General features: G+C 34.9%; 1 protein-coding gene across 6 annotated transcripts; it reads left to right on the top strand.

The window, feature by feature from the left end:
• Window positions 1-67: 67 nt before the first annotated feature.
• LOC112563599 (polypeptide N-acetylgalactosaminyltransferase 13-like) lies at window positions 68-22,001 on the top strand. Of its 6 annotated transcripts, none has more exons than XM_025237712.1 (15): window positions 68-207; window positions 3,782-3,968; window positions 4,305-4,559; window positions 4,975-5,143; window positions 5,436-5,608; window positions 6,770-6,874; window positions 7,068-7,170; window positions 7,574-7,744; window positions 8,950-9,067; window positions 9,646-9,826; window positions 10,009-10,148; window positions 10,511-10,609; window positions 15,090-15,215; window positions 16,707-16,785; window positions 16,999-22,001. In XM_025237712.1, the coding sequence occupies exons 3-15, from the start codon at window positions 4,349-4,351 to the stop codon at window positions 17,052-17,054; spliced, it is 1,731 nt and encodes a 576-aa protein (XP_025093497.1). In that variant the 5' UTR covers window positions 68-207; window positions 3,782-3,968; window positions 4,305-4,348; the 3' UTR covers window positions 17,055-22,001. The 6 variants fall into 6 exon arrangements, with proteins under 6 accessions (XP_025093497.1, XP_025093493.1, XP_025093499.1 ...); XM_025237708.1 differs by lacking the exon at window positions 15,090-15,215 and adding an exon at window positions 11,649-11,783; XM_025237709.1 differs by lacking the exon at window positions 15,090-15,215 and adding an exon at window positions 11,649-11,783 and having other exon boundaries at window positions 195-268.
• The last annotated feature ends 66 nt before the right edge of the window (window positions 22,002-22,067 follow it).

The following is a 22,067-nucleotide window of genomic DNA, read 5'->3' as shown; positions in this document are numbered from 1 at the left end:
CGTCGTTAACAAATAACTGATCTAGCGTTCTGCTCTCATTATATGTAAATTGTTTATATTATTTAAATTTTTGATAAGCGTCTGTTTTCTTTAAGTGAATAGTGTTCGTTTTTATAACATTAATTTTGTTGTTAGCGATGTAGGCTCAACTGGTACTGCTAGTGCAGACGTGGTGTCGCTAGTCAGGTGCGTCCTATGAGAACACAGGTGAGGATTGCGCTGTTGGCAGGGATATGTGTATGATTAAGAAAAGAACACGCCACCAAGTGTAAGAAATTCTCAACGATGTATAATATTAATTACTTTGGCAGGTGAAATCGGCTAAAATGTAAGTGATAAGATATAAGTTCTGAGCATCATGGTCGTGAAGAGATTATGGTATGTTGTTTATCAATACAGATCTATATAATGTGTGTCCGTTGTGAGCAACTTTCATACTACAAACAGCTTTACAGAGTTTTAAGTTTAAACACTTTCAGCCACTGCCACCAAGTTTTCTGATTATAGAATGTAATGATGGAATGTTAATCATCAGATATATTTCTTTAGCTTATTATCTTTATGATTACTTATTATGGTTCTGGTTACCATATTCTATGGTTCTGGTTACCATTATTAAGTAAGATTATAAATTATTATGTCAGTTGTATATGCATGTCAATGGTTTTCCTACTACTGGGAGGCTGTATAAACAATTCTCTTCCTTCTTTGAGTCTGCCATTGGCAATTTTATAATAATTATAATATTCTTTGTAACATTATGCTTCTTCAAACTTGTCTTGTGCAGTAAAAAAGAAATCTCTCTCCTTTGTATGTATCATTTGACTCATAAGATTAGACTAGAAGATATGGCTACTAATTACACCAATACTTAATAGTACTAAGTATATACTGATATCAGTGCTTTATTTCTCATTGCTTTGAGACTATGACTATTCATTCTTTTTCCTATTTTTTTTATGCATTTGTTTCCGTATTTATGACATACATCAATGTATTTCTTTAACAAATAATAAGAACAACAGATTTTCTTTGATCATAACAACAATAAAGACAGTTTTAAAAAGGACAGCTTTAAGAATAAAAATTCATGACTATAAGAATCCAACTAGTGGATTATGACATAGTTATTTCTTAAATGCATGTAGCAGAAAATAAGGATCACTCTTTACAATGCCAAAAAGTGTTAGTTTTTTATGGTTTCCTCCAGATTTATCTGATTGTGCAAATTGCCTAAACCAGTGATGCCCAACCTTTTTCGGCCTGCGGGCCATATCCATTTCGGACAGCCGTGTCGCGGGCCATATCCATTTCGGACAACCGTGTCGTGGGCCACTTCACCGCAAAAATACAAAAAGGAAAAAAAATAGAGCAGATACCATTTTTTATAGAAACAAGTTGTACTTACCATTAATTATGTACCTGAAACCAACTTCTGAATGTCCGGGCCTCATCGTAGAGACACCAAGTCGGAGCACTGAATCGAAATGTTCATCCATCGAAAAAAAAGATTGGGAAACGCCCCTACGTGGGGATAAATACTTCTTCTTCCTTTTTTTTTTTTTCGTTTTTTAAGGTCTTCTTTTATTACTAACATGCCGATTTCCTGCACTGTGGGCAGAAGTTTCGCGGGCCGGATGGCACCGCGTCGCGGGCCGTAGGTTGTGCATCCCTGGCCTAAACTGTCACAAATATTACCCATTTGGTGTGCTTAGGTAAACATTGATCTGATTTTTTTTTAAATTTGGCTTGTTATATTTGTCTGGTATGTTTTTGATTTGTTATTTGTAATATAGAGCATTTTCTTTCATGTGAACTTTGGTTGTCCTTCTGAAAGTACTTATACCAGTCAGAGGAATTAGTGCTTTAATCATATTGCTTATTTTATATGTTAACTGAGGACTTGTTCTATTTAAATAAAATCGATTGATTATTAAGTTTGTTTGGGAAGATGGTACTATTGTTGTATTTTACAGTACAATAAGATTGGAATATTATTACTAAGTGGGTCTGCAGGTATTCTGAAATAGTAATTTATCCCTTAAGTTATAAAAACTATGCATTGAGATGGGGAATTTTTTTAATTAACACTCAGCTCATGAATTAGTGGTTTCCATGAAGTCTTTCAACGAAATATTTATGGGACCTTTTTTCCTGAATTTTTTTTCAGTGTTCTTTTTAACAAGTTAATTAAGCAAATCTTATCTCTTTATTGCATGTAAAATTAAAATATGTCCCTAATTCACATTTAAAGTGTTTTTAAAATCACTTTTTGTTTGCCCAAGTAAAAAATTAAATAGGAATATGTATTGAATGAATATGAGAAACCAGAATCATGTGCTAGTAACAGAGGTGTGAAAGAAGAGCTGCAATGATATCTCACAGTATTTGGCTGTGTTTGATGTTTGCAATTGATTGCAAGCCAGGATATTTTTTGAAAAATCCAGCACATCTTATCCCTCAGTACCATCCAGTTCATAATAATGGAAGTGCTAGAAATAACCACCAACTGTTTAAGTGCCTATCAAGAGGGTAAGAGCCATTGTGCAATTGATTAAATTCCAGGATATTAAACAAAAACAATCCAGCACATCTTATCTTTCAGTAACATCCAGTTCTTAATAATGATAGAAATAACCACCAACTGTTTAAGTACCTATCAAGATGGTAAGAGCCATAAAAACCTCAGGTACTTTAATGGTCCAAAAAACTGTTTTCTGGCATGTAAGCCTTACTGAACCTTTGAGTTTCAGCTGTGTTGTTCAGTCTTCCCGAGCAGGATATAAAATAACAAGCACTCAGTATAAGGCTGATTTAATAAGGTGAAGCCCAGTCAGTGTGGATTTTACAGGATGTTGTGGCTGACCTTTCATGGATAGAACGCATATCTACTGTAAAATGTGTTCATGTACTTTAAAATTCGTAGCATATTGTTTGAAGCAAAAATGTGCTGCTTTATTTCTAACACAGATTCTTAATACTCATAAAGAAGTAAAAAGGAAAAGCCATTCTAGAGAATTCTTAACTGTTGCATATCTTTTGGGGAAAGAAAATGAGTGGAGATCAATGATTATGACTGAAAATTAGCAGGCTTGAGAATTGCACTTTCTTGTAAGCTGACTTAGTAATACAAGTGCTCATTGTATTCAGACAGCATTAACAGTATCCTATTTTTATACTTGTAAGATACCCGGCAAACTTACTTAAAATGGTAAGACACTAACTTAAAGAACTATGCTGCTTTTGCTGCATTGTAGTCATATTAAGTGAGAGGAGAGGAGTAGTGGTTGAGAGAAAGAGAAGGAAAAACTATGACATGTAGAATGTTGCCTTACTTTTTTTTTTTCTTTTGGCAAGTGTTTATTATTTCATAAACAATTACTGCCTTAAATATTAACAAGCATTTTCATATGCGAGTTGTTACTTAAGGAACAGGAAAGTAAAGAACTTTTTGTAGGTCATTAACTTTTAAAAATATCTTTAAGTAGGATCTAATAAAGAGGGTGACCTGACATTAAAAACTACCTACAAGACCTAAACTAAGAAGGAACAGAGGAGACAAAGTTGTACATATGCTTCATTATCAAGTCTAGCCTAATAGCATCAAAGGAATTGATTTCTACCACATGCACTGTTTCAAGTGTGCAGGGTAGCCTGCATTGCAAAACACAAGAGCACATAAGCACACACCAGGATAGCAGTGTAAATCCCATGTCAGGCAGTGTGGTTTGCAGCGATGTGTTGATCGAGCTTCAGATGCTTCCTTTCTCTGTATTTGCAGTTGTAGAGGCCTATTTGAACAACAGGGCCACTTGAGAAGCCGCTTGCCTTCACTACTCATTCTTTGTCAAGCCTTATTTTAATGCAACTATGATGTCTCAGTGGATTTGTATGGCTTTCGTCTGGGAAGGAAACTGAGAGGGTTGATCTTTGACATGTCATCTGACCAGAAACAACATATGTCTTAGGTTGTCTTCATCTTTCATCAGTTGGCTTTTTTACCAGCAGGCTTTTTACTTATGAAGCTAATGACCTTTTTGCAAAATATTTTCAGATTCTTTTCTTTTCCATTTTTTTTAGACCCAGAGTATTAACAGACCAGTATGTGTTTATATGTGAGAATACATAACTTTTCACTGTGTGATGGCAAGTTCCTTTATCTATAGGGAACAACAGCGAGTCTGTAGTGTATATGACTTCAACATCTCTAAGAGGATGCTCTATTGCTTGTCAGAAAGATTTGCTTTTAAAGATGCGTGTCTTTCAATTACCATTAACATTTTAATTGTGTTGCTTGTGATCAGATGCAAAACTAAAAAGGAAAAAAGTCCAAAGATTCAGAATCAAAATGTCGTCACGAAGGATTCGCCTGCAGTATTGTAAAGTTATCATCTTAACATCCATGGTGTGGGTAATGGTGGATGTATTTGTTCTCATGTATTTTACGGACTGCACCAACACCAGTAACAGTTGTAACAGTGGGAATAATGGTGCAGCTAATGGAGGAGGACTTACAAAACAGGACAGTCCAGGCTTCCTCGATAAAATAATACCTAAAGGTGAGATGTAACACAATATCACCTGTCAATACTTTAGTTTTGTTTTTTTTTAAACACATGCAAGTAAACTTTTTTTTTTTTTACACTCAAAGACCAAAAAAAAGCTTGTGGGAAGCATAACTTGACAGCTAAATGAGCATAGACACAGAAGATTTGCTGAAATAGACGTAGAAATTTGAAGCACTTCATTTATGCTAGTGTCATATTTACTGTGGGGTTTTTTTAACAATAATTTCATTATTTATGTGTTGCTTTACACCGTGCTGTCCTTAACCTACATCTACATTTCTTCTCTTTTGTTTCCTATGCAGTAAATATTTCTGCTTTAATTTATAGTTAATGGTATTCTCCACCATTATTATCGTCTCTCTTTTACTTTTTCTGTTTTTCTTCATCTGTTTATTGACTGTTATAGGGTTGCTAACCAAGACACCAACAGGGCCAGGAGAGATGGGTAAAGCAGTAGTTGTCCCCAAGGACCAAGAGGCACAAGCAAAAGAACTGTTCAAGATCAATCAGTTCAATCTGGTAGCCAGTGACATGATGTCTCTCAATCGATCCTTGCCTGATTATCGCATGGATGGGTAATTTTGGGGGATTTTTTTTCCAAGAAATAGCAGATTTGTGAGATGTATATTTCTTGTCAAATTACAAAACCTCACACCTCAAAGTATGTTTGTTGCATGTGTGTGTGTGTGGGTGCATGCATTCACATGAATGTGCAATTACAAACTGTTCTCATTAAAAATAAAATCTACCATTTTTATACATTTGAGAGACAGTTTTAATGTTTAGAGTAAAAGTCTGATAAAACTCATGTTGGCCCGAAAAAAAACCAAATTGTTTCACTGAATTTATCTTTTTCTTCCTGTGTAGATGTAAGAAGAAGTCCTATCCCACACTAAACGAGCTTCCTAAAACTAGTGTAGTAATTGTGTTTCACAATGAGGCCTGGTCAACATTGCTGAGGACTGTTTGGAGCATAATCAATCGATCTCCATGGGAATTGGTCGAAGAAGTTATCCTTGTTGATGATGCAAGTGAGAAGGGTATGTTATATTGTTATGTAAAAACATTCGGAAGATATATTCAGAGAACTCTGTATGCAAATTTTTTGGTGTATTATTTCAATATAAGTATGATAGATGTGTCTATTTTTAATACAAAGTATTGCAAATGGGAGTGAACATATGTATGAAATCATTATATATATCTTTGACATCACCTTTAAATGTATTGTATTATCATCTGGCAGCAGCAAGATACAAGGGATGGGAAGTAAGATTCAGTTTGAAGGACATTACTGTTTTTTCCCTTATGTTACGTAAGCAGAATGTCTTCCTGTCCAGTTGTATTTTGGGGGAAACAATTTCAAGTAGCATTTGTCATCAAGGATGACTTTTTGACGAGAATAAAGTCATGGTCACTGGCAAGGGCAAACCAGATTATCCACATGAACAGAGTAAGCTCGAATAGTTAAACAACTTTAAGTACTTGCGAGCCACCCTCTTGAAAGAAGGCAGCTCCAAAACAGATATCTACATCATAAGACAAGACTTTATTTCATGATCCTGACTGCAATAGTGGCAATGGTTAGGCTGGACAGAGTCTAGTGCAGCCATTACCATAAATTTATTACAAAGTACAATCTGTACAAGTCCCTAATAGTACTGATCCCGCTTTACTGATGTGACACATGGACTTGGCTTGTTGATGGGGAAAGAAGAATCCAGGCATTTGAGAACAAGTGCCGGAGGAGGCTGCTCCATATCTCAGACCGAGAATTTGAAACCAGTGACCCTATACAAAAAGCACAGTTGCCACACTTGTGCAGCACAAGGAACCCCTACTTTCAACAGTCGTGGTATAAACTGGTTAGGTTTGGCCATGTGACCTGGCACGACATTTTGTCAAAGACTGTCCTTCACGATACTTTGGAGGATGGTCGATGTCATGAATGCAGGCAAAAACACTGACTTGTGAACGTGAAGGATTGGACTGGTTGTCTTGTGCAAGTCCTGCTCACCATTGTCCAATGCAGGCATGAGTAGCAGGTATTGTCAACTGCTGCATCTATCCATGTGCCCTTTACCTCCACCCAATGACTGATACTAGTAATGTGACAAATAACTGATGACGGATACTTTTTTCAACTTGACTTTATTGTGGTGGAGACTTCAACCATGACTAAGTCAGCATCTTCTTTACAGAGCATCTTGGGAGGAAGCTAGATGACTATGTTGCAAAGTTGCCACTTCGTGTCCATGTTGTTCGTTTAGAAAAACGGACAGGGCTTATTCGAGCTCGCTTGAAAGGTATGATTTTATGCATTATGCATATAAGAAGTGATTGTATAAATAGCCACCCAGCAGTCATCTTGCATTCTTTTTGATACTTACTTTTCTACCTGTACATGTCATATTGCATAAGTTTTTATTTATGTTAGTAAGTAGAAAACTAAAAATGTGTTGACCTGACTATTGATTTTCTCTGGCTTTTCTTTCTCAGGTGCCTCAGTGGCAAAGGGACAGGTTCTGACATTCCTTGATGCTCACTGTGAGTGCACAGAGGGGTGGCTACAACCATTGCTGTCAGAAATTCATAAAGATAGGTAAGATTGTGAGTCATGATCTCAACAGTTTTTTGTTTGGTCAAGATAATTTAAAGCGCAGAATCAGATTAGCACTCCAAATTGGCATGTTGAACAAGCAACACAAGGAACAGTCAAGATGGTTAAAAGTCTGATACATGATGAGGATGATGATGATGATGAGGATGATGTAGTTTTGTAACGCGCTAGTATCCGCATCACAAAGATCCTCTCAATCACAAACTGATTCTTTTGCTGGCACACTTTATACAGAAATCTATATTTTTTTCTCGAATAAAATGTTAGCGGAATGGTAAATATTTAAAAACATAATCTTATAAATCATGGTATGGTAAGAAATCTTTGGCCATTCTTGCCTATTTGTGAAATTTGTTATTCTAATTTGAAAACTTGGTTTCTGCAGGAAATCAGTGGTGTGCCCCATCATTGATGTGATTAGCGATGACACATTCGAATATATCACAGGATCAGACATGACTTGGGGAGGATTTAACTGGAAGCTAAACTTCCGCTGGTATCCTGTGCCACAGCGTGAGCTTGATAGAAGAAATGGAGATCGCGCTGTTCCCACTCGGTACATGAATTCACACCATTTTCATTAGATGAGAGTTCTCTGGTGTTTTGAAGCAGGAATATAAGAAAAATTGTCTCATGTTTGCTTGCCATAATGCCTCCAAGTGAAAAGACAGTCAGCCATAGTTATGGGCCCGATGTAAAACTGCCTTAGTAGTTGTGGGTCACAAGCAGAGTATAGTCTAGTTGGTGTAAACAGGTGCCAAACAGGTCTTTGTTCCATAGCTATGAGTAAGCAGTTCATAAAAGGACATTAATGTACTTACCTGCAGTGGACTTTGCATATGGTTCTAAATATTTGTTGGGGATTTTTTTTTTTTTTTTTGTTTAGGCTTTTTTCTCTCATTGGTAGGGTGGGAAGGCCATATTAGAGTGCAGTTTGAAGATTTCCCAGACCTGGCCACCCATAAAATTTGTCATCCATAGCAGTTTCACACACAATGCCAATTTTCTGTAACAGTTGGCCCTAGGTAGCAATATAAATAAATTGCAACATTTTTTCATTGACCGTGATTACTATCATTAGTTTTCAGTCTGTTACCACAAAATTCCAAACGGATAGCATCATGGACTCTCTATGTACTAATTTTCTGTCGTGGGCAGAACCCGTGAAGAACACATGTTTCTTTTTGTTAAGCACTGCTTTTAGGCCCTTGGTCACCCAAGGTTTGTTGTTAGGATAAACATAAACTGCTTTGATGGAACGGTGCAATCTACACTTTTTTGCTCCTAACTTTTACTTCTAACTGTGTGTTAAATGTCTGTATGAGTATGTATGCCTGCCCTTGTGAGCGAAGACAAATTTCTGTCCTGGTTCTCCTGGACAGACAATAAAGTCTGTTTTGATTTGATTTTTGATTTTGATTAATTGTTAAATTCAATAACTGGAATATTCTGATTGAGTATTCCCATGTTTAAAAACAACTGACACAACGAATGTATATATATGTTCTTAACTTACAACTACAGTTTTCACAAAGAAAGGATTACTGAAATAATTATAAGTTACGTTAACAAAAACTCCATATTTTTTAAGCATGAATATGGTTTCATAGTTAGGTTTAAGTCTGTTGCATTAATTTTGTTTGATCAGATTAACAAAGGATTTAACTTTACACCTTTTATGTCTGAGGTTTTTATTTCAACCCATGAGAAGGCTTCATGTGCTGCTTGATAATGTTTTCTGTCTGTGGTCTTGGCTTGCAGAACACCAACAATGGCAGGAGGATTGTTTTCTATTGACCGTGACTACTTTTATGAACTGGGTTCCTACGATGAGGGAATGGACATTTGGGGAGGAGAGAACCTTGAGATGTCGTTCAGGGTAAGTTAACTGGTTCTCATCTTCACATGTTAACATAAAATTATAGTCCGTGTAAGTCAAAGCAGTCAGACATCTGACCCACATGATTTTCATTAGTGCTGAGAAGATTCACGTCAGATGAGCTCAGTTCTGTCCCAAACTTATTCTGAGAGGAAGGGTATCTGTTCAGTATTTTTTATACAGTATTGTGTAGGTAAGAGCAAGTGTATTAGAGATGGAGCATTTTAGAATCTATCAAGTCATATGATGATATTGCATTACATATATTTTTATTGGTTTTTAAAAAAAAGGAACATTTGAACAAAATTTTAAATTCATGCTTACAGTTTGGACAAAACATTTCAATGCTATTTTTTTCTTTGTTTTGATTTAAACTTCAGTTTTATAGATGATTTATCTTGGCTGGAGATCTCAAAATTTATTTTTATTCTTATTTATGCTTTTCTTGGTTCATCATAAATCACGCATCATCTGTAACTCGTCAAGTATTTTTCTAGTGTATATCTTACTAGTCTACAGTTTGTGGAACAACAGGATCCTTTGCTGTTTTCTAAACTTCTTTTTCTTTTTAATCACAGATATGGATGTGTGGTGGACAGATTCTTATTGTGACATGTTCTCGTGTGGGTCATGTATTCCGCAAAACATCGCCATACTCATGGCCAGGTGGCGTTGCTCGCATCATAAATCACAATACTCAGCGAATTGTAGAGGTGTGGATGGATGACTACAAGGATTTCTTTTATAAAATAAATCCAGGTAAATCATAGTTGCCAATTTCTTTAGTTATTTACGTTTCAAGCAGTAATAAAATTTTTAGAGCAATGTCTCCTTTTTGATGGTCATTATTTCTGTTGATAGTTTTAACCGCTTAAAAAGGGCTATTGCATAGTAAAGTTTGTGATGGAACTGAAGCATGTTTTATTCCCAATTTTCAACAGGTGTGAAAGCAACTGAATATGGAGATGTGTCAGAGAGGAAGATTTTGCGTGAAAAACTTCAGTGCAAAAGTTTCCGCTGGTATCTGGAAAACGTTTATCCTGAATCACAGTTACCATTGGACTACCACTCCTTAGGCGAGGTGGGCTTCAGATTCAAATTTATCATCTTTATTATGAATTTGTTTTTACTGCTTGATCTTTCATGACTTGCATGAATCTCTACATTTTTTTTTTTTTTTTTTTATTTCAGTGTAATATTTCTGGAGAGATTTTAAACATGTATAATATAAAGAACATCATTTCTCTTTCCTTTCCACATGCATAGACTCAAACAAATAAGAAAATCATTGAGATTTTTCTGAACAAAATATTGTCAAACATTATGTGCTTTAGGTTTTAAAAAAATGGAGAAAAGAACTTCTGATCAGCTGCACTGCACTTTTTACTTCCTGCTTTTTTAAAAAATGCAGATTAATACTCAGTCTGATTTGGTCTTTAACAGATTCGAAATAAAGAGACAAATCAGTGTGTTGATACTATGGGTCGTAAGAGTGGAGAGAAAGTTGGCCTTGTCATGTGCCATGGTCAGGGAGGCAATCAGGTACGGTACTTGAACAGGCTTTTAATGGCATGTTCTTTCCTTACTCAACATTACTGGGTACAAAAATTAATTTATTGACTAAAATTGGTACATAAAGATGTTTATAAAGCAGACATACAGCTGATAATTTACCATCTGATGCAATATTATAAGAATAAATAATAGAAATGGAACACAAAAAATGTGTTAATTTTCTGTATTTCTTGATTTATTGTTTAGAGTTTTTAAAGAGAAAAGATTTAAAGCTACCAAAAGCCTACTTTTATTGAAGCCACAAGTGTTAATTTCTAAACAAATTGCTTATTTAAAGCATTTCAATGTATTTTTTAATTTGTTAATAGTGTGTCTGTCCTACAGATGACAAGATGGCCAAGTTCACATAATATTATGTGATGTATTTTGATTTCATACATATATTTTGTTTTGGAAATGTTTTATGAATTTACCTCTGTTAATTTTTGTGTGAAAGTTTCCTTTTCAGGGGTAGGGGTTTATGCAAAAGTTGGTTCTAACATCTTGTTTTTCTTTATTGTTGTTATTGGTATACTAAAAATTTTCTTAAAGGCTAATCTAAGAACAAAATTATTTTCAAATGAGCAAATCTGATTCATTAAAAGATATTCAGTCTCTATTCACAAAATGCAGATGTTCAAACATTGCAATTCTCACCATAGAGAGGTCAAAATCTCTTTTCCCATTAAAAAATGTAAACAAAAATTAATTTTTTGTAAGAAGCTAATAATGGCTGCATGTATATCCTGCTAACTTGCTAACAGCCTAATTTTATGTATGACTTGGGTTAGCCTTTAATGATCCTCAACAGAACAATATAATTTGCAGCTTACATAATTTAAGTTACATTTTTTGGTTGGTGAAAACCTTTCTGTCAAATTTTTTTTTTTTTTTTGTTATTTAAATGGCTTTTAGTCAAGTGAAGAAGATATTAACGAATATCAATCACATCATAAGTGACTGAACTGAAGGAAAAGAAGTCAGCTATGAACACTTGTTTTTATAGTCCAATATAACTTGTTTACAGATATTTTCATACACAAAAAAGAAAGCTTTACAGACAGATGACCTGTGCCTAGATGTGTCAGCTCTTGGTGGCCCTGTAAAATTATTTCAGTGCCATGGGCTGGGCGGCAACCAAAAATGGGAGTATCACCAACAGGTATAGCTTCAGTTAGCAGGGCAACCTTCATTACCCCTAACACCCCTCCCACCATCATTGCTGCCATGTGTTGCTGTGTTGTCGTGTCCCTTGAAATCCTCTCTTTAGCAATATTTCTTTCTCACCATATTCACAGCTTGTGAGGTCTTTCACATTTTCATTTCACTGGCATTTGGTAAACTGATTGAATGTCAAAGCAGAATTTTTGAATAATAGGTGGTTGCTTAGTTTTTAACTAAATGGCAAATCTTGAGTAGTTCCTGAAAGCATGGAACTTCCCAAAGTGTCAAATTAAAAATATGCCTTTAAAAAAATTAACAAAAATTTCAGTCATCTGGAAAGTACTTGGCAGTGGGTGCTCTTTAAGACCTTCAAATTGAAGAAAAAAATAAGATAAAGCATGATTATTTTTTATTTCATTTATATGAAATAGCTTTTTTGGTTCAACAGCATGTTTAGTGAGCAGTCTATGTCTTAGTAATATGCTTAGGCATGTGTAACCAGGTTGTTTCTGTTATTTTGCTTTGTCATTTTGGATTAACTGAAGTAACATTGTTACTTTTAAACTTCACCACATCTTCATAATGCTTTGTTGGCATCTAAATCCTAACTGCTGGTTGGGTTGTAATGGAAATGAAAGCTTACATTGATGTTGTGTTATTAATGCTGTACTGCTGGAGTGGTTATCTCATGCTTAATATCAAAATAGACATATTGAGCTTTCAGTATATCGTTTAGCACTGCTGGGCATGACATATATTCACATTGCTGAATTTCGCCTTCTCTGCTGACAGTGAAAAGGGTGGTTTTGATTGTGAGCATCCTGGCCTGGCCATCGGATGGGTAGGAAGCAAATAAAAATTTAAAACAGTGGCTTAATTTCTCTTTGTGCCATGTTGATGTTGGCAGTCATGATATGCTGAGATTTGCTCTATGCTTTACTAGCCAGATGTCTGTGAGCCCATTACAAAAACGTGGAAAAATAATGGTACCATAATGTGTGTCAAGCTCTGTCAGCTTTCATTGCAGAAAGGTTCTGTGCCTGCTCACAAAGCATGCAGTAATCTGGGCATACTGTCTTTATCCTTCTGCACTTGATATGCAGAGTAGTTACTCAGAAGCTGCTTTTTAAAGAAAACACCTTTGAATCTGTCAGTGTACGTTCTGTTTTAAAGTCCTAGGCAAAGATGGAAGATGATAGCAACTGGACAAACTTATGTTGTACATCTGAGCTTGGTCTTTACTCAGATGACTGTGAATAAACTGCATCTTGATAAGCTTGTTCTTTTTTTCCATTGACTTTGCAAATAATATGGGCTGTTAAAGGTAATCTTTACTCCAGTTATTGGGAAAACCTATTAAACTTTGTTGGTTACTGCAGGTATGGTTACTGAGGTTTGTACTCGGTTGAGTGTGATCCTCACTGCAATCACAACTGATGTATCGAAATGAGATTGTGTACCAGCCATTTCATGAAGAATTCTTGGCCATTGTCCATTATAATAGACTTGGGTCAAATATCAATTTAAATGTATACACGAAAGGGTTTAGTTCATTGATGGATATTCATTCTCCAAATCAGAGTGAAAAACTGTTCATTTCATGGAACAGTGCAATTTCCATGTGCGTTTTGGTTAAGACCTCATCTCTCATGAGGGCTGGCTGTCTTTGATATAGCCTTAGTCACTGGCTCTTCATAAAATGCCATTCCCCCAATCTCTCATGACAGCACATAAGTTCATTGATCGGGCAAAGCCTTTTCAGTAGATACCACTCTTGTCTGCAGCCTTCAGTGTTATCAGAATTTAAACATACACTCAAAATTCTTGTCTGCATGAGAACTGTGAATTTAGGTTGATAATCAGGTGCTTTGCCTCAGGAAAAAATAAAATTATAAAGAATTAAATTGCATTTTTGTGTCAAATTGTTTTGATGGTTGTAGTCTATTAACCTGCCAGCAACTCCAGTTTATTTTCTTGTTTGATTTGGGTTAGCTTCTGATAAAGTTCTCACTGTGTTGGCATCCTACATCCCGTGGTAAAACCCAGCTTGTTTTGCTTGTGATCTTTGGTTTCTTTTTGCTTGCTCTGAGCATTCACTAATTTGGTAAATTGACCTTGGTGGTAAGCTGAAATGTAAGATTGGGAAGTTGTCTATCCTGGAACCTATAACCCAAAGTAAGTGTGGGGTTACGTGATGAGGCCACAAGCAACAAACCTGCATTACGGGTCACACTGTCACTTATGCTTACCAAAATGGTACATAAGTGTGCTTTAGTACAGCTTGCTTACTCTAAAATCATGTTCAAGACACTGCCATGCAGGATTATTCTTATTACTCCTATTATTGTCTGACTTGGTATTTTAACATCATGTTTTCCCCAGTAATTCAAAAGTTATGAGAACCTGATTTTTACTAGTTTCTGTTTTCTAAAGGGTTTGGGTTTTTGAGATGTAGAATATGTCATTTAAGTGGAACACCTCTTGATTTTTCATCCATGGTTATCAGAATGTCAGTGTTTGTTTTTAGGCTTGAACTCAAATATCTTGATGTGGTGCTTGGCAAGACTGGGTTTAATATTATGATTAAGTACTGGTTAAATAATTGTTCCTTGCTTGATTGCCCAACTTGCTACCTTCAGTGATACATAAACTTCTTTATTACTGATCTTCATGTCAGTCTTTGTTGTTGATCACCTGCCTTACTGTTGTTTTCCAGTGTGCCTGCCATTGCACAGCAAAAAAAAAAATCTTGTTTTTCTCTAGGTCCAGGCCTTAGCATACTGTTCATGGCTGTAATACATACCTAGTTCATAGATACAGGTATCCACTTGCTGCTTGTTGATGTGCTGTGAACTGGCTTAATAATGTGAGCTTTATCATCATGGGATGCTGGTTTGGAATTAGTTAAAATGCAGGTAAGCAGGAGATGCATGGTGCCACCGGCCTGCAACTGAATAGTCTGGCGTGCCCTCATTCTAATAGCAGTTCATTGTTCTAATGCTTGACAGGATATCCTGGAAAACAGCACCAAGAAAATGATCTCTGTTTCCAATATTTGAGGAGCTTGTGGACATGTATCATGCAACTTGCGTTTTAAAGGAAGGGCTTATCTAAACATCAGTTGGGATTTGCAGTTCATGGCTTGATAGTGACTCCCAACAGCTGTGCAGATCAACGACAAGTAGAAGCCAGACTGTCCTGCATGAATAACAGGGCATGCTACATATGATGTAGTTCGCATCATTGACAAATGGCTTTGTTTTTCTGTTGTGTTGCATGTTGGTGCTTGGCCTCACATCGTCAGGTGTTTTCCTACACAGCCAAGCGGCTGATCATGACAGATGATAACCTGTGCCTGCAGGCTGTATCCAACTCGGTACAATTTTCTCGCTGTGATGTCCACAACCTTGAGTGGGATTACAGCCAGCAGGTAGCATATTTGCTTAGGAGGGAATTGTGTGGGGGAGTTTTTTTGGTGAAGCTTGCTTTTTAAAAAAAAGTTTAAAATTCATATGCCATTAATTGCTTTGGCTTTAATTTTTAGATCAGTTCGTTTTGGTGTCATGGATCTCAGTATAGTTGTGCACTGTTTTACATTAGACTGAAGTCAGTAAAGGAACAGTGCTTAAGTAAGGATATATAGATACATATCACATATTTAGGAAGGTTAAATTAATTATTTATATATAAGGAAGGACCTATCTAAGAACATTACAGAACAAAAGCTGTTAGTTTTACATAAACATGCAAGATGGTCCTTAGGTTTTCCAGGGCATTGGAATAAATCATATTAATCATAACATGATTAATTTTTTCACATAACTATAATATTTGTTTTCAAATTTGTCACTTTACAAATAATAGATTTTATTAAATATGTTAACAGGTGCTTAATAAGAAGCTAATGAAACCTTATTGTCACAGTTTTCTCATTTAGATGTGTATTTCTGTGCTCACAACTTTTTGTAATTCCGCCATTGATGCCTGTGTTTTTATACACTCTGTTATTGGCAGTAACTTGGGATGCTGGCATTGGCTTGCTTTGTTGGCATGTGGTATTACTGAGGGGCATTATTGCTGCTTTCTTGCCTTTTGTATCATTTTCATTTTCTAAAATACTGTTAAGGTCATGAAGGGTCGCATGCAAAGACGAGCTAGTTGTCTGCTAAACCACTAATATTTTATAAGGATTTTTAGTTACCATCTTGGGATAGCATGCAGGTAGCAAGTGCCTACCAAGCCCCTAATGATATTAACACCATTCTATAAAATGAAAATGTGCCAGAGCCAGTTCTGCAAATCTGTTTAGATGTCAATGGTTGTTTTCTTTTTCTCATATTCAACCCCATTTCTGGTCTGCCTTTTCATCTTGTTTACTAATAAATACCGATGTTATTATATAAATGGAGGTATACAACTATGCACATGTTGTCATGCTTATGTGCATGTTTGAGAGTGCAAAGAGTTACTGTGGATGTGTACCTACACCTGTTAGCTGTATTGACCATAATTAAACCTTTACAGATATAGTGTTGGAGTGCATGCTGATGAGTTGTGCACCAAGTCATTTCAAATGTATCGGCAAAAATGTAATTTACTTTGCTTCTCTGCCCATATCTTGATAAAGACTAACAAACATTTGTACTCCTGGTATATACTACTATAACCAGCAGTATGTAGGGTCAGTAGCAGCAAGCAGGATTTTTTTTAAAAAAATTACAATACAGACATTATGTTTAGTAAGATTGATAAAATTGGCTTAATTAGTGTGGTATATTTATTTGATAAAGAAGTGACAATCAGCATAGAGCTCATTTTTTCTTTTAAAAACTAAGGCAACATCAAAAAAGTTCATCGATAAATAAAATTCAGTCTATATGCTTTTTTTCTATCGTGGGAAATTTGTTTTTTCAATCTCCAGCTACTTACTTTACGCCACGTCAATACGGACCAGTGTCTAGGAAAGGCATCTGTGCATGACAAAGAAACACCTTCATTAGGTAGGCAGATCATGTCATTTTCTTTTAAATAATTGTGCTGTTGACACTTCATTGTTTTTTTAAAAACTACATATAGCAGAGTAATGTTTGGTCTTTTCTGTAAATATTATGTAAAAATGTACTTTGTTTTCAAATTCTTTTTGTATTTGGTACACTGTTTTTATTTTAATACACTCATGAAGTGCAACCTAAGGTCTCCTTTCTTTTTTCCAGGTCCATGTACAGGTGAAGTATCACAGCAGTGGGTCCTCAGTGACATGAAGTGGTAACACATTGTAGTTGCTGTGTCCATCACACCGCCATCACAGGAACATTTGTACACCTTTCACCACCTTTTATTATCATCAGTACCACCAACACTGCCACTATCAACATTCTTTCATCATCATTATCATCATCTTCTTCTTCATTGTCATAAATGTAATAGCTGTTGTAAAGTGCATCATGTACAGCAGCCTTTTGTCTTTCAATGATCTTTTTATAGGTCACATTGGTTTATAAATCATGAGTTTATAGATCACATGGGTTTGTAGATTACTTGAGTCTATAGATAACATGGATGCACATGTGCATACACATTAACATTACTCTTGTCAAGTAGTATTTGATTTTGCATACAAGAATTATTGTCTCAATGCTGTTTATCTCAATACATTGACAGTCTGGGAACTTCTAAAAGAAGAGCATGTTTTCTTGTATCCTGAGAGAGATAAACATGGCTTTAGAGGCTAAACTGAGGGCCAAATGTTTTTATTACATTTTTATTAATCTTAGTAAATGACTATTCCCTTTGTAAAGTATACATATCTTGGAATGTCACATTTCTTATCTGCATTTTAGCAGTTGTCAAGAACACACTTCCACAATATTAGGATCACTATTATGGCAATATCTCATTAGCATTGAATTCAAGCTGTAGCATGAGCAGCATCCTTCACTGATGATAGAATTTGAGTCATTTTGTGTGCTTCAGGAAAAAACCCACACACTTCTGAGATAAATTAATGACAGCATCATTCTTTGTTAACTTGTCAGCCACTTTGAAATTAATTTCAGCTTCAACTTCCCATTTTTGACTATAAAATATCAGCTGTCACTACCTATTTTTGCTTGAAATGCTAGTGACTATAAAACTTACCCCAGATATAATAATAATATCCTAGTCCACGAGATAGAAATATGTTGTTGACTTGTTCCTTTCTTGGCTAATCAATGAAGTGAAAGTTTATGTAATTTATCTTTTAAGAGACTTAATTAAACTAAGCATATCCCTTTTATGCAAGTTGTATAATAAAAAGCAGAATAATATGGGAACATGTTCTTTAAAGAATCATATAATAATTTTGTAGGATATACACTCTCAAGCAGTTAAAAAGGTAGTAACAGTGTTGCTTGAGACATTTATGAATACAATAAGATTTTGTTATTGGTATTTTACATTCCATTTGGTTACATCAAATGTAGAAGACGTTTGTGAACAAGTATATGTAGTTGTTAAGCAAAGTTCATTTCCGATTGCTCACATATGTGTGTAAGTTTGTTTTAAAATTTCCTTATTTAGAAGCTGTTTTAAGTCATTTCAAAATATGTGTTACATGCGCATTTTATAAAGCAATGGAATTATGTAGTTTAATAGATTTTATATCTTTAGATATACCATTTTAGATCTCTAGTTCAATTAGACTTTAATTGAAATGAACTTGTAACTACCTTAAACTTTGTTAGGTAATCTGATGCAACTTGACATATTTCAGATGAAAATGTGTTGGAATCGTATGCCTTGTCATTTGGAGTCTATTTCTTTCATCATGGAGTGTTGCCAACAGGCAAATTGAGTTATGAGTTACTTCCCTGCAATTTAATACCCACTTTGCATGTATGTCTTATGTTTAAAACTTAGTTGTCTATGCACAGAAGTGCTATGTAATGCACTTTTTTCCCATTTATTGAATACTTTCATTGTCACACTTTCAAATGTGCAGTTTGGTACCTCATCTTTCAAGGTTATGCAATGCTGGACAGAGTGTTAATTGTTGTAAGTTTCAGACATGCTTGTATAAATTTTGAATGGTGATCTAGAACCTCTGATCCGGTCTTGTTCACTTATTTGCATCCCATGTTTCAGATTTTTTTTTCATTGCCATGGACAGTACTTGTGAAATGTATTTGTACAAAGCCATTCTGCTTATGTATGTTTGTGTGTGCATGCGCACATGAACTTTTTTCCCTTTGTAGTGGAATATTGTCACAAAATAGAGAAATAACTTTACATCTGTGCAGACTTCCCAGGTATTAAAGAGATTGGTTATACCTATTTTTATTATATAAGGCCTGTTTGAATGTTTAGATCAAAGGCAGTCCTTAGTAAGCATGTGTATCAGCTATGAGAAAAAATGATAGACATTATTATATTCAATTTAATTATTATCATTATTTAATGATCTGGATCTAAACAGCATATACGAGTTCTGATTATAATGTATTGGCATTCATAAGAAAGAAGTAAAATTCAACTTTGAAACCTTCACACTACTTGTTTACCTCTTAAAAATCCTGTTAAGACAGGCAGTTTTGTTTCACATATTTTTGTGTAAAACATATTCCCTCATTTTTTTAAGAGGATAAAATCCTCATTAACAGTCATTTATCTCATTTGCATGCATGTATGCTTACTACACACTCATGCATGCACACACCTTGGACTTCATTAATCAAAATGAGCTTGCTTGTTGTTAGATTTTCATTTTTGGGGGGGGAGGCTTGGGGAATTATTAGCCATCTTTCAAATAACATAATGTTGCATTTATTAAAAATGCCATATGGTGCTGTGTATTAACAAATCTGACTATTTTATATAGGTTGATAACCTTATTAACAGAAACTGTACAGAAATTGTGTAGTGATGAAGGTAAAGAATCACTGATTGATCACGTTTATTTCGGAATTACAAGAATGAAATGTTCTACTGTTTTCAGATGTTTTCCTGTATTTGTTTTCTACCTAATTGTGTCTGTCTTTAAATCTTTTTTTGTTTGCCATCATTCCCTTTCCAAAGTCTGTATTTGCTTTTGCCTGTATGTTTTCTTCCATCTTTTATCCAAATTATAATTTATTATTTATTGAGATGAGGCAAGGATTTTGACTTTGTTGCTACTTTGTTTTGTTAATCTGCACATTATTCAGGCTTTTTATGTAGAATTTTATTCAAATGTCTTATTAATCAAAGATTATAAACAAATACAAACCAAGAAAAATGTTCATTTGCTGCCTCTGTTTTAATGTTAGGCAGTGAAAAGCTGTTACAATCAATTTTTTCATAGCTTTTCATACAGCATTCTCCCAACATGAAGTTTTAATTTGTCATGGGATTAAATCTTTGAATACTTGGAATGCAGGTCATACTGGCCATTTGAAAACTTAACATCTTTACCATATGTTAAACTAGACAGAATAATGATTGCATGCAATTTATTTAGGGATTGTAAATTGTTTCATCATGATTTAATGATCCAAGGCTTCTGAAACACAGATGCATGATGAGAATGTGCATACCTGAGATACAGCCATGATTATACATACATTCAATCATTCAGATTCTTCCTACCGAACTCCTCACCCTCTCCTGTTAAAAATATTATGCTTAGATAATAAAAATTAGTTACTTTTGCAATTTCATTGTATATCAATAACATTTCGCTGTTTTGGTTGGTGTGATTTACTGCAACTTATGAACTTCGACTTTCATCTGTTTGGCAGTCTACTTTGCTTTCTGTGATGATCCTATGAAAATGCAGAGATGTGCAGGGACGAAGTATGATTTCAAGGGAAATTCCTTGAAAGTTTTGAGTTTTGTGTTTCTTGATTTGCCCAAAGATTCAGTGAATGATGTTTGAAAACCTTTTTTTTATATACCTGTAGACATTTTTGCTTGGAAAATACTTGATGCATTGTCTTCGTGCTTGGTAACTATTAGGTACAAAACTTTGCTTGTACAGCACATTATGCTCCATGTGTTGATGTTTCTTAATGAAAAAGGCAGCCATTTACACTTTTGTCAGTCTTGAACTCAGACAGCACACTGGTGATTTTCAGAAAAGTTTTCATTATTTTGCAGCAGGTTCTTGTAGGTAGGATTAGCACCAACCTAAAGATCCAGCTAGCATTAAACAATAATTTTTTTTTTTAGGATTTTATTTTTGAGTCTTGATTACTGTTTTTACCTTGATTGTGTGCCATTATTACAAAGCAGCTTCTTCTTTAATGCCACTGAACTTTGAAAAAAATATAACATTAGCAGTCCTGAAAAAGGTAAAGTTATTTATCATTTTCTGCTTGTGAAGAGGCACAGATTCACCTCTAAATATGATATGCCTATTTATGTCCATTATATTTGTTAAAATTACTTATATTAAAGCATAACCATTAAGAACCACATTAAAAAAAAACGAAGGTAGGAGAGTCTATAGATTTTCCTGTCATCCACTAAAATGGTTGTCTATACAGCCAGAAGAGACAGCAAGTTATTGGCTTGTCTTTGGGAAGAGTCTGAAGAAGATATGGGTTATTTTTTAAGTGTAGTAAGTATTTTGCTGCCTTTATCATATTTTCTTTTTCACAGACTTACAAATGATTACTTATTCTCATTATCATGCTTTTCTCATGAACGATACTACAATATTGGTGAATTTGTTGAATGCAGGACTATTTCATGCTTATACATGTATTCAAATTGGCGAGAAGACTTCTCTTGCTCAGATATTTTCTCTAATCATTTTTCTCATTTTCCTGTTTTATTCTCATTCTTTTTTTATGGGGAAGGGGGAGGAGGGGTTATTTAGGAATATATTTCTGTCGTAAAGCTGGATGCTCAATAAAGATGGACATTTGACCACAAAAGTCATTAGGGTTAAGTTGGGTATAAGAAGTTAAGATTTATTTCCAGCTGTAAGCAACAATGGCTGAAATAGAGACTTTTCATTTGGTAAAAAAAAAAGGCCTGTTGCAAAACGGTAATCTGTCTATGCATAAATCTTTCAAACAACCACTGAAATTGTATGTCCTTTTAAGATATGTTTCTAGTTTCTTTTGATTGCTTTTGTGGTTCAGTATGGATGTGGAGAGGTACTTGGGGAATGTTGGATAGGCTTTGTGTGTGTATGTGTTTTAGAAAAAAGTTAATCAAAACCTTTGAAAGAGTAAACAATTTTCAAACTTTTTGGATGCCTTTGCTTGATATTGTGGGCTAAGGGTTTTTGACAATGGTGCTAGGCAAGATCAGTTAG

Source organism: Pomacea canaliculata, linkage group LG5 (genome assembly GCF_003073045.1).
Source record: "Pomacea canaliculata isolate SZHN2017 linkage group LG5, ASM307304v1, whole genome shotgun sequence".
Taxonomy (NCBI): domain Eukaryota; kingdom Metazoa; phylum Mollusca; class Gastropoda; order Architaenioglossa; family Ampullariidae; genus Pomacea; species Pomacea canaliculata.
Note: the sequence above shows the minus strand (reverse complement) of the source record. Positions and strands in the feature narration are given on the sequence as shown.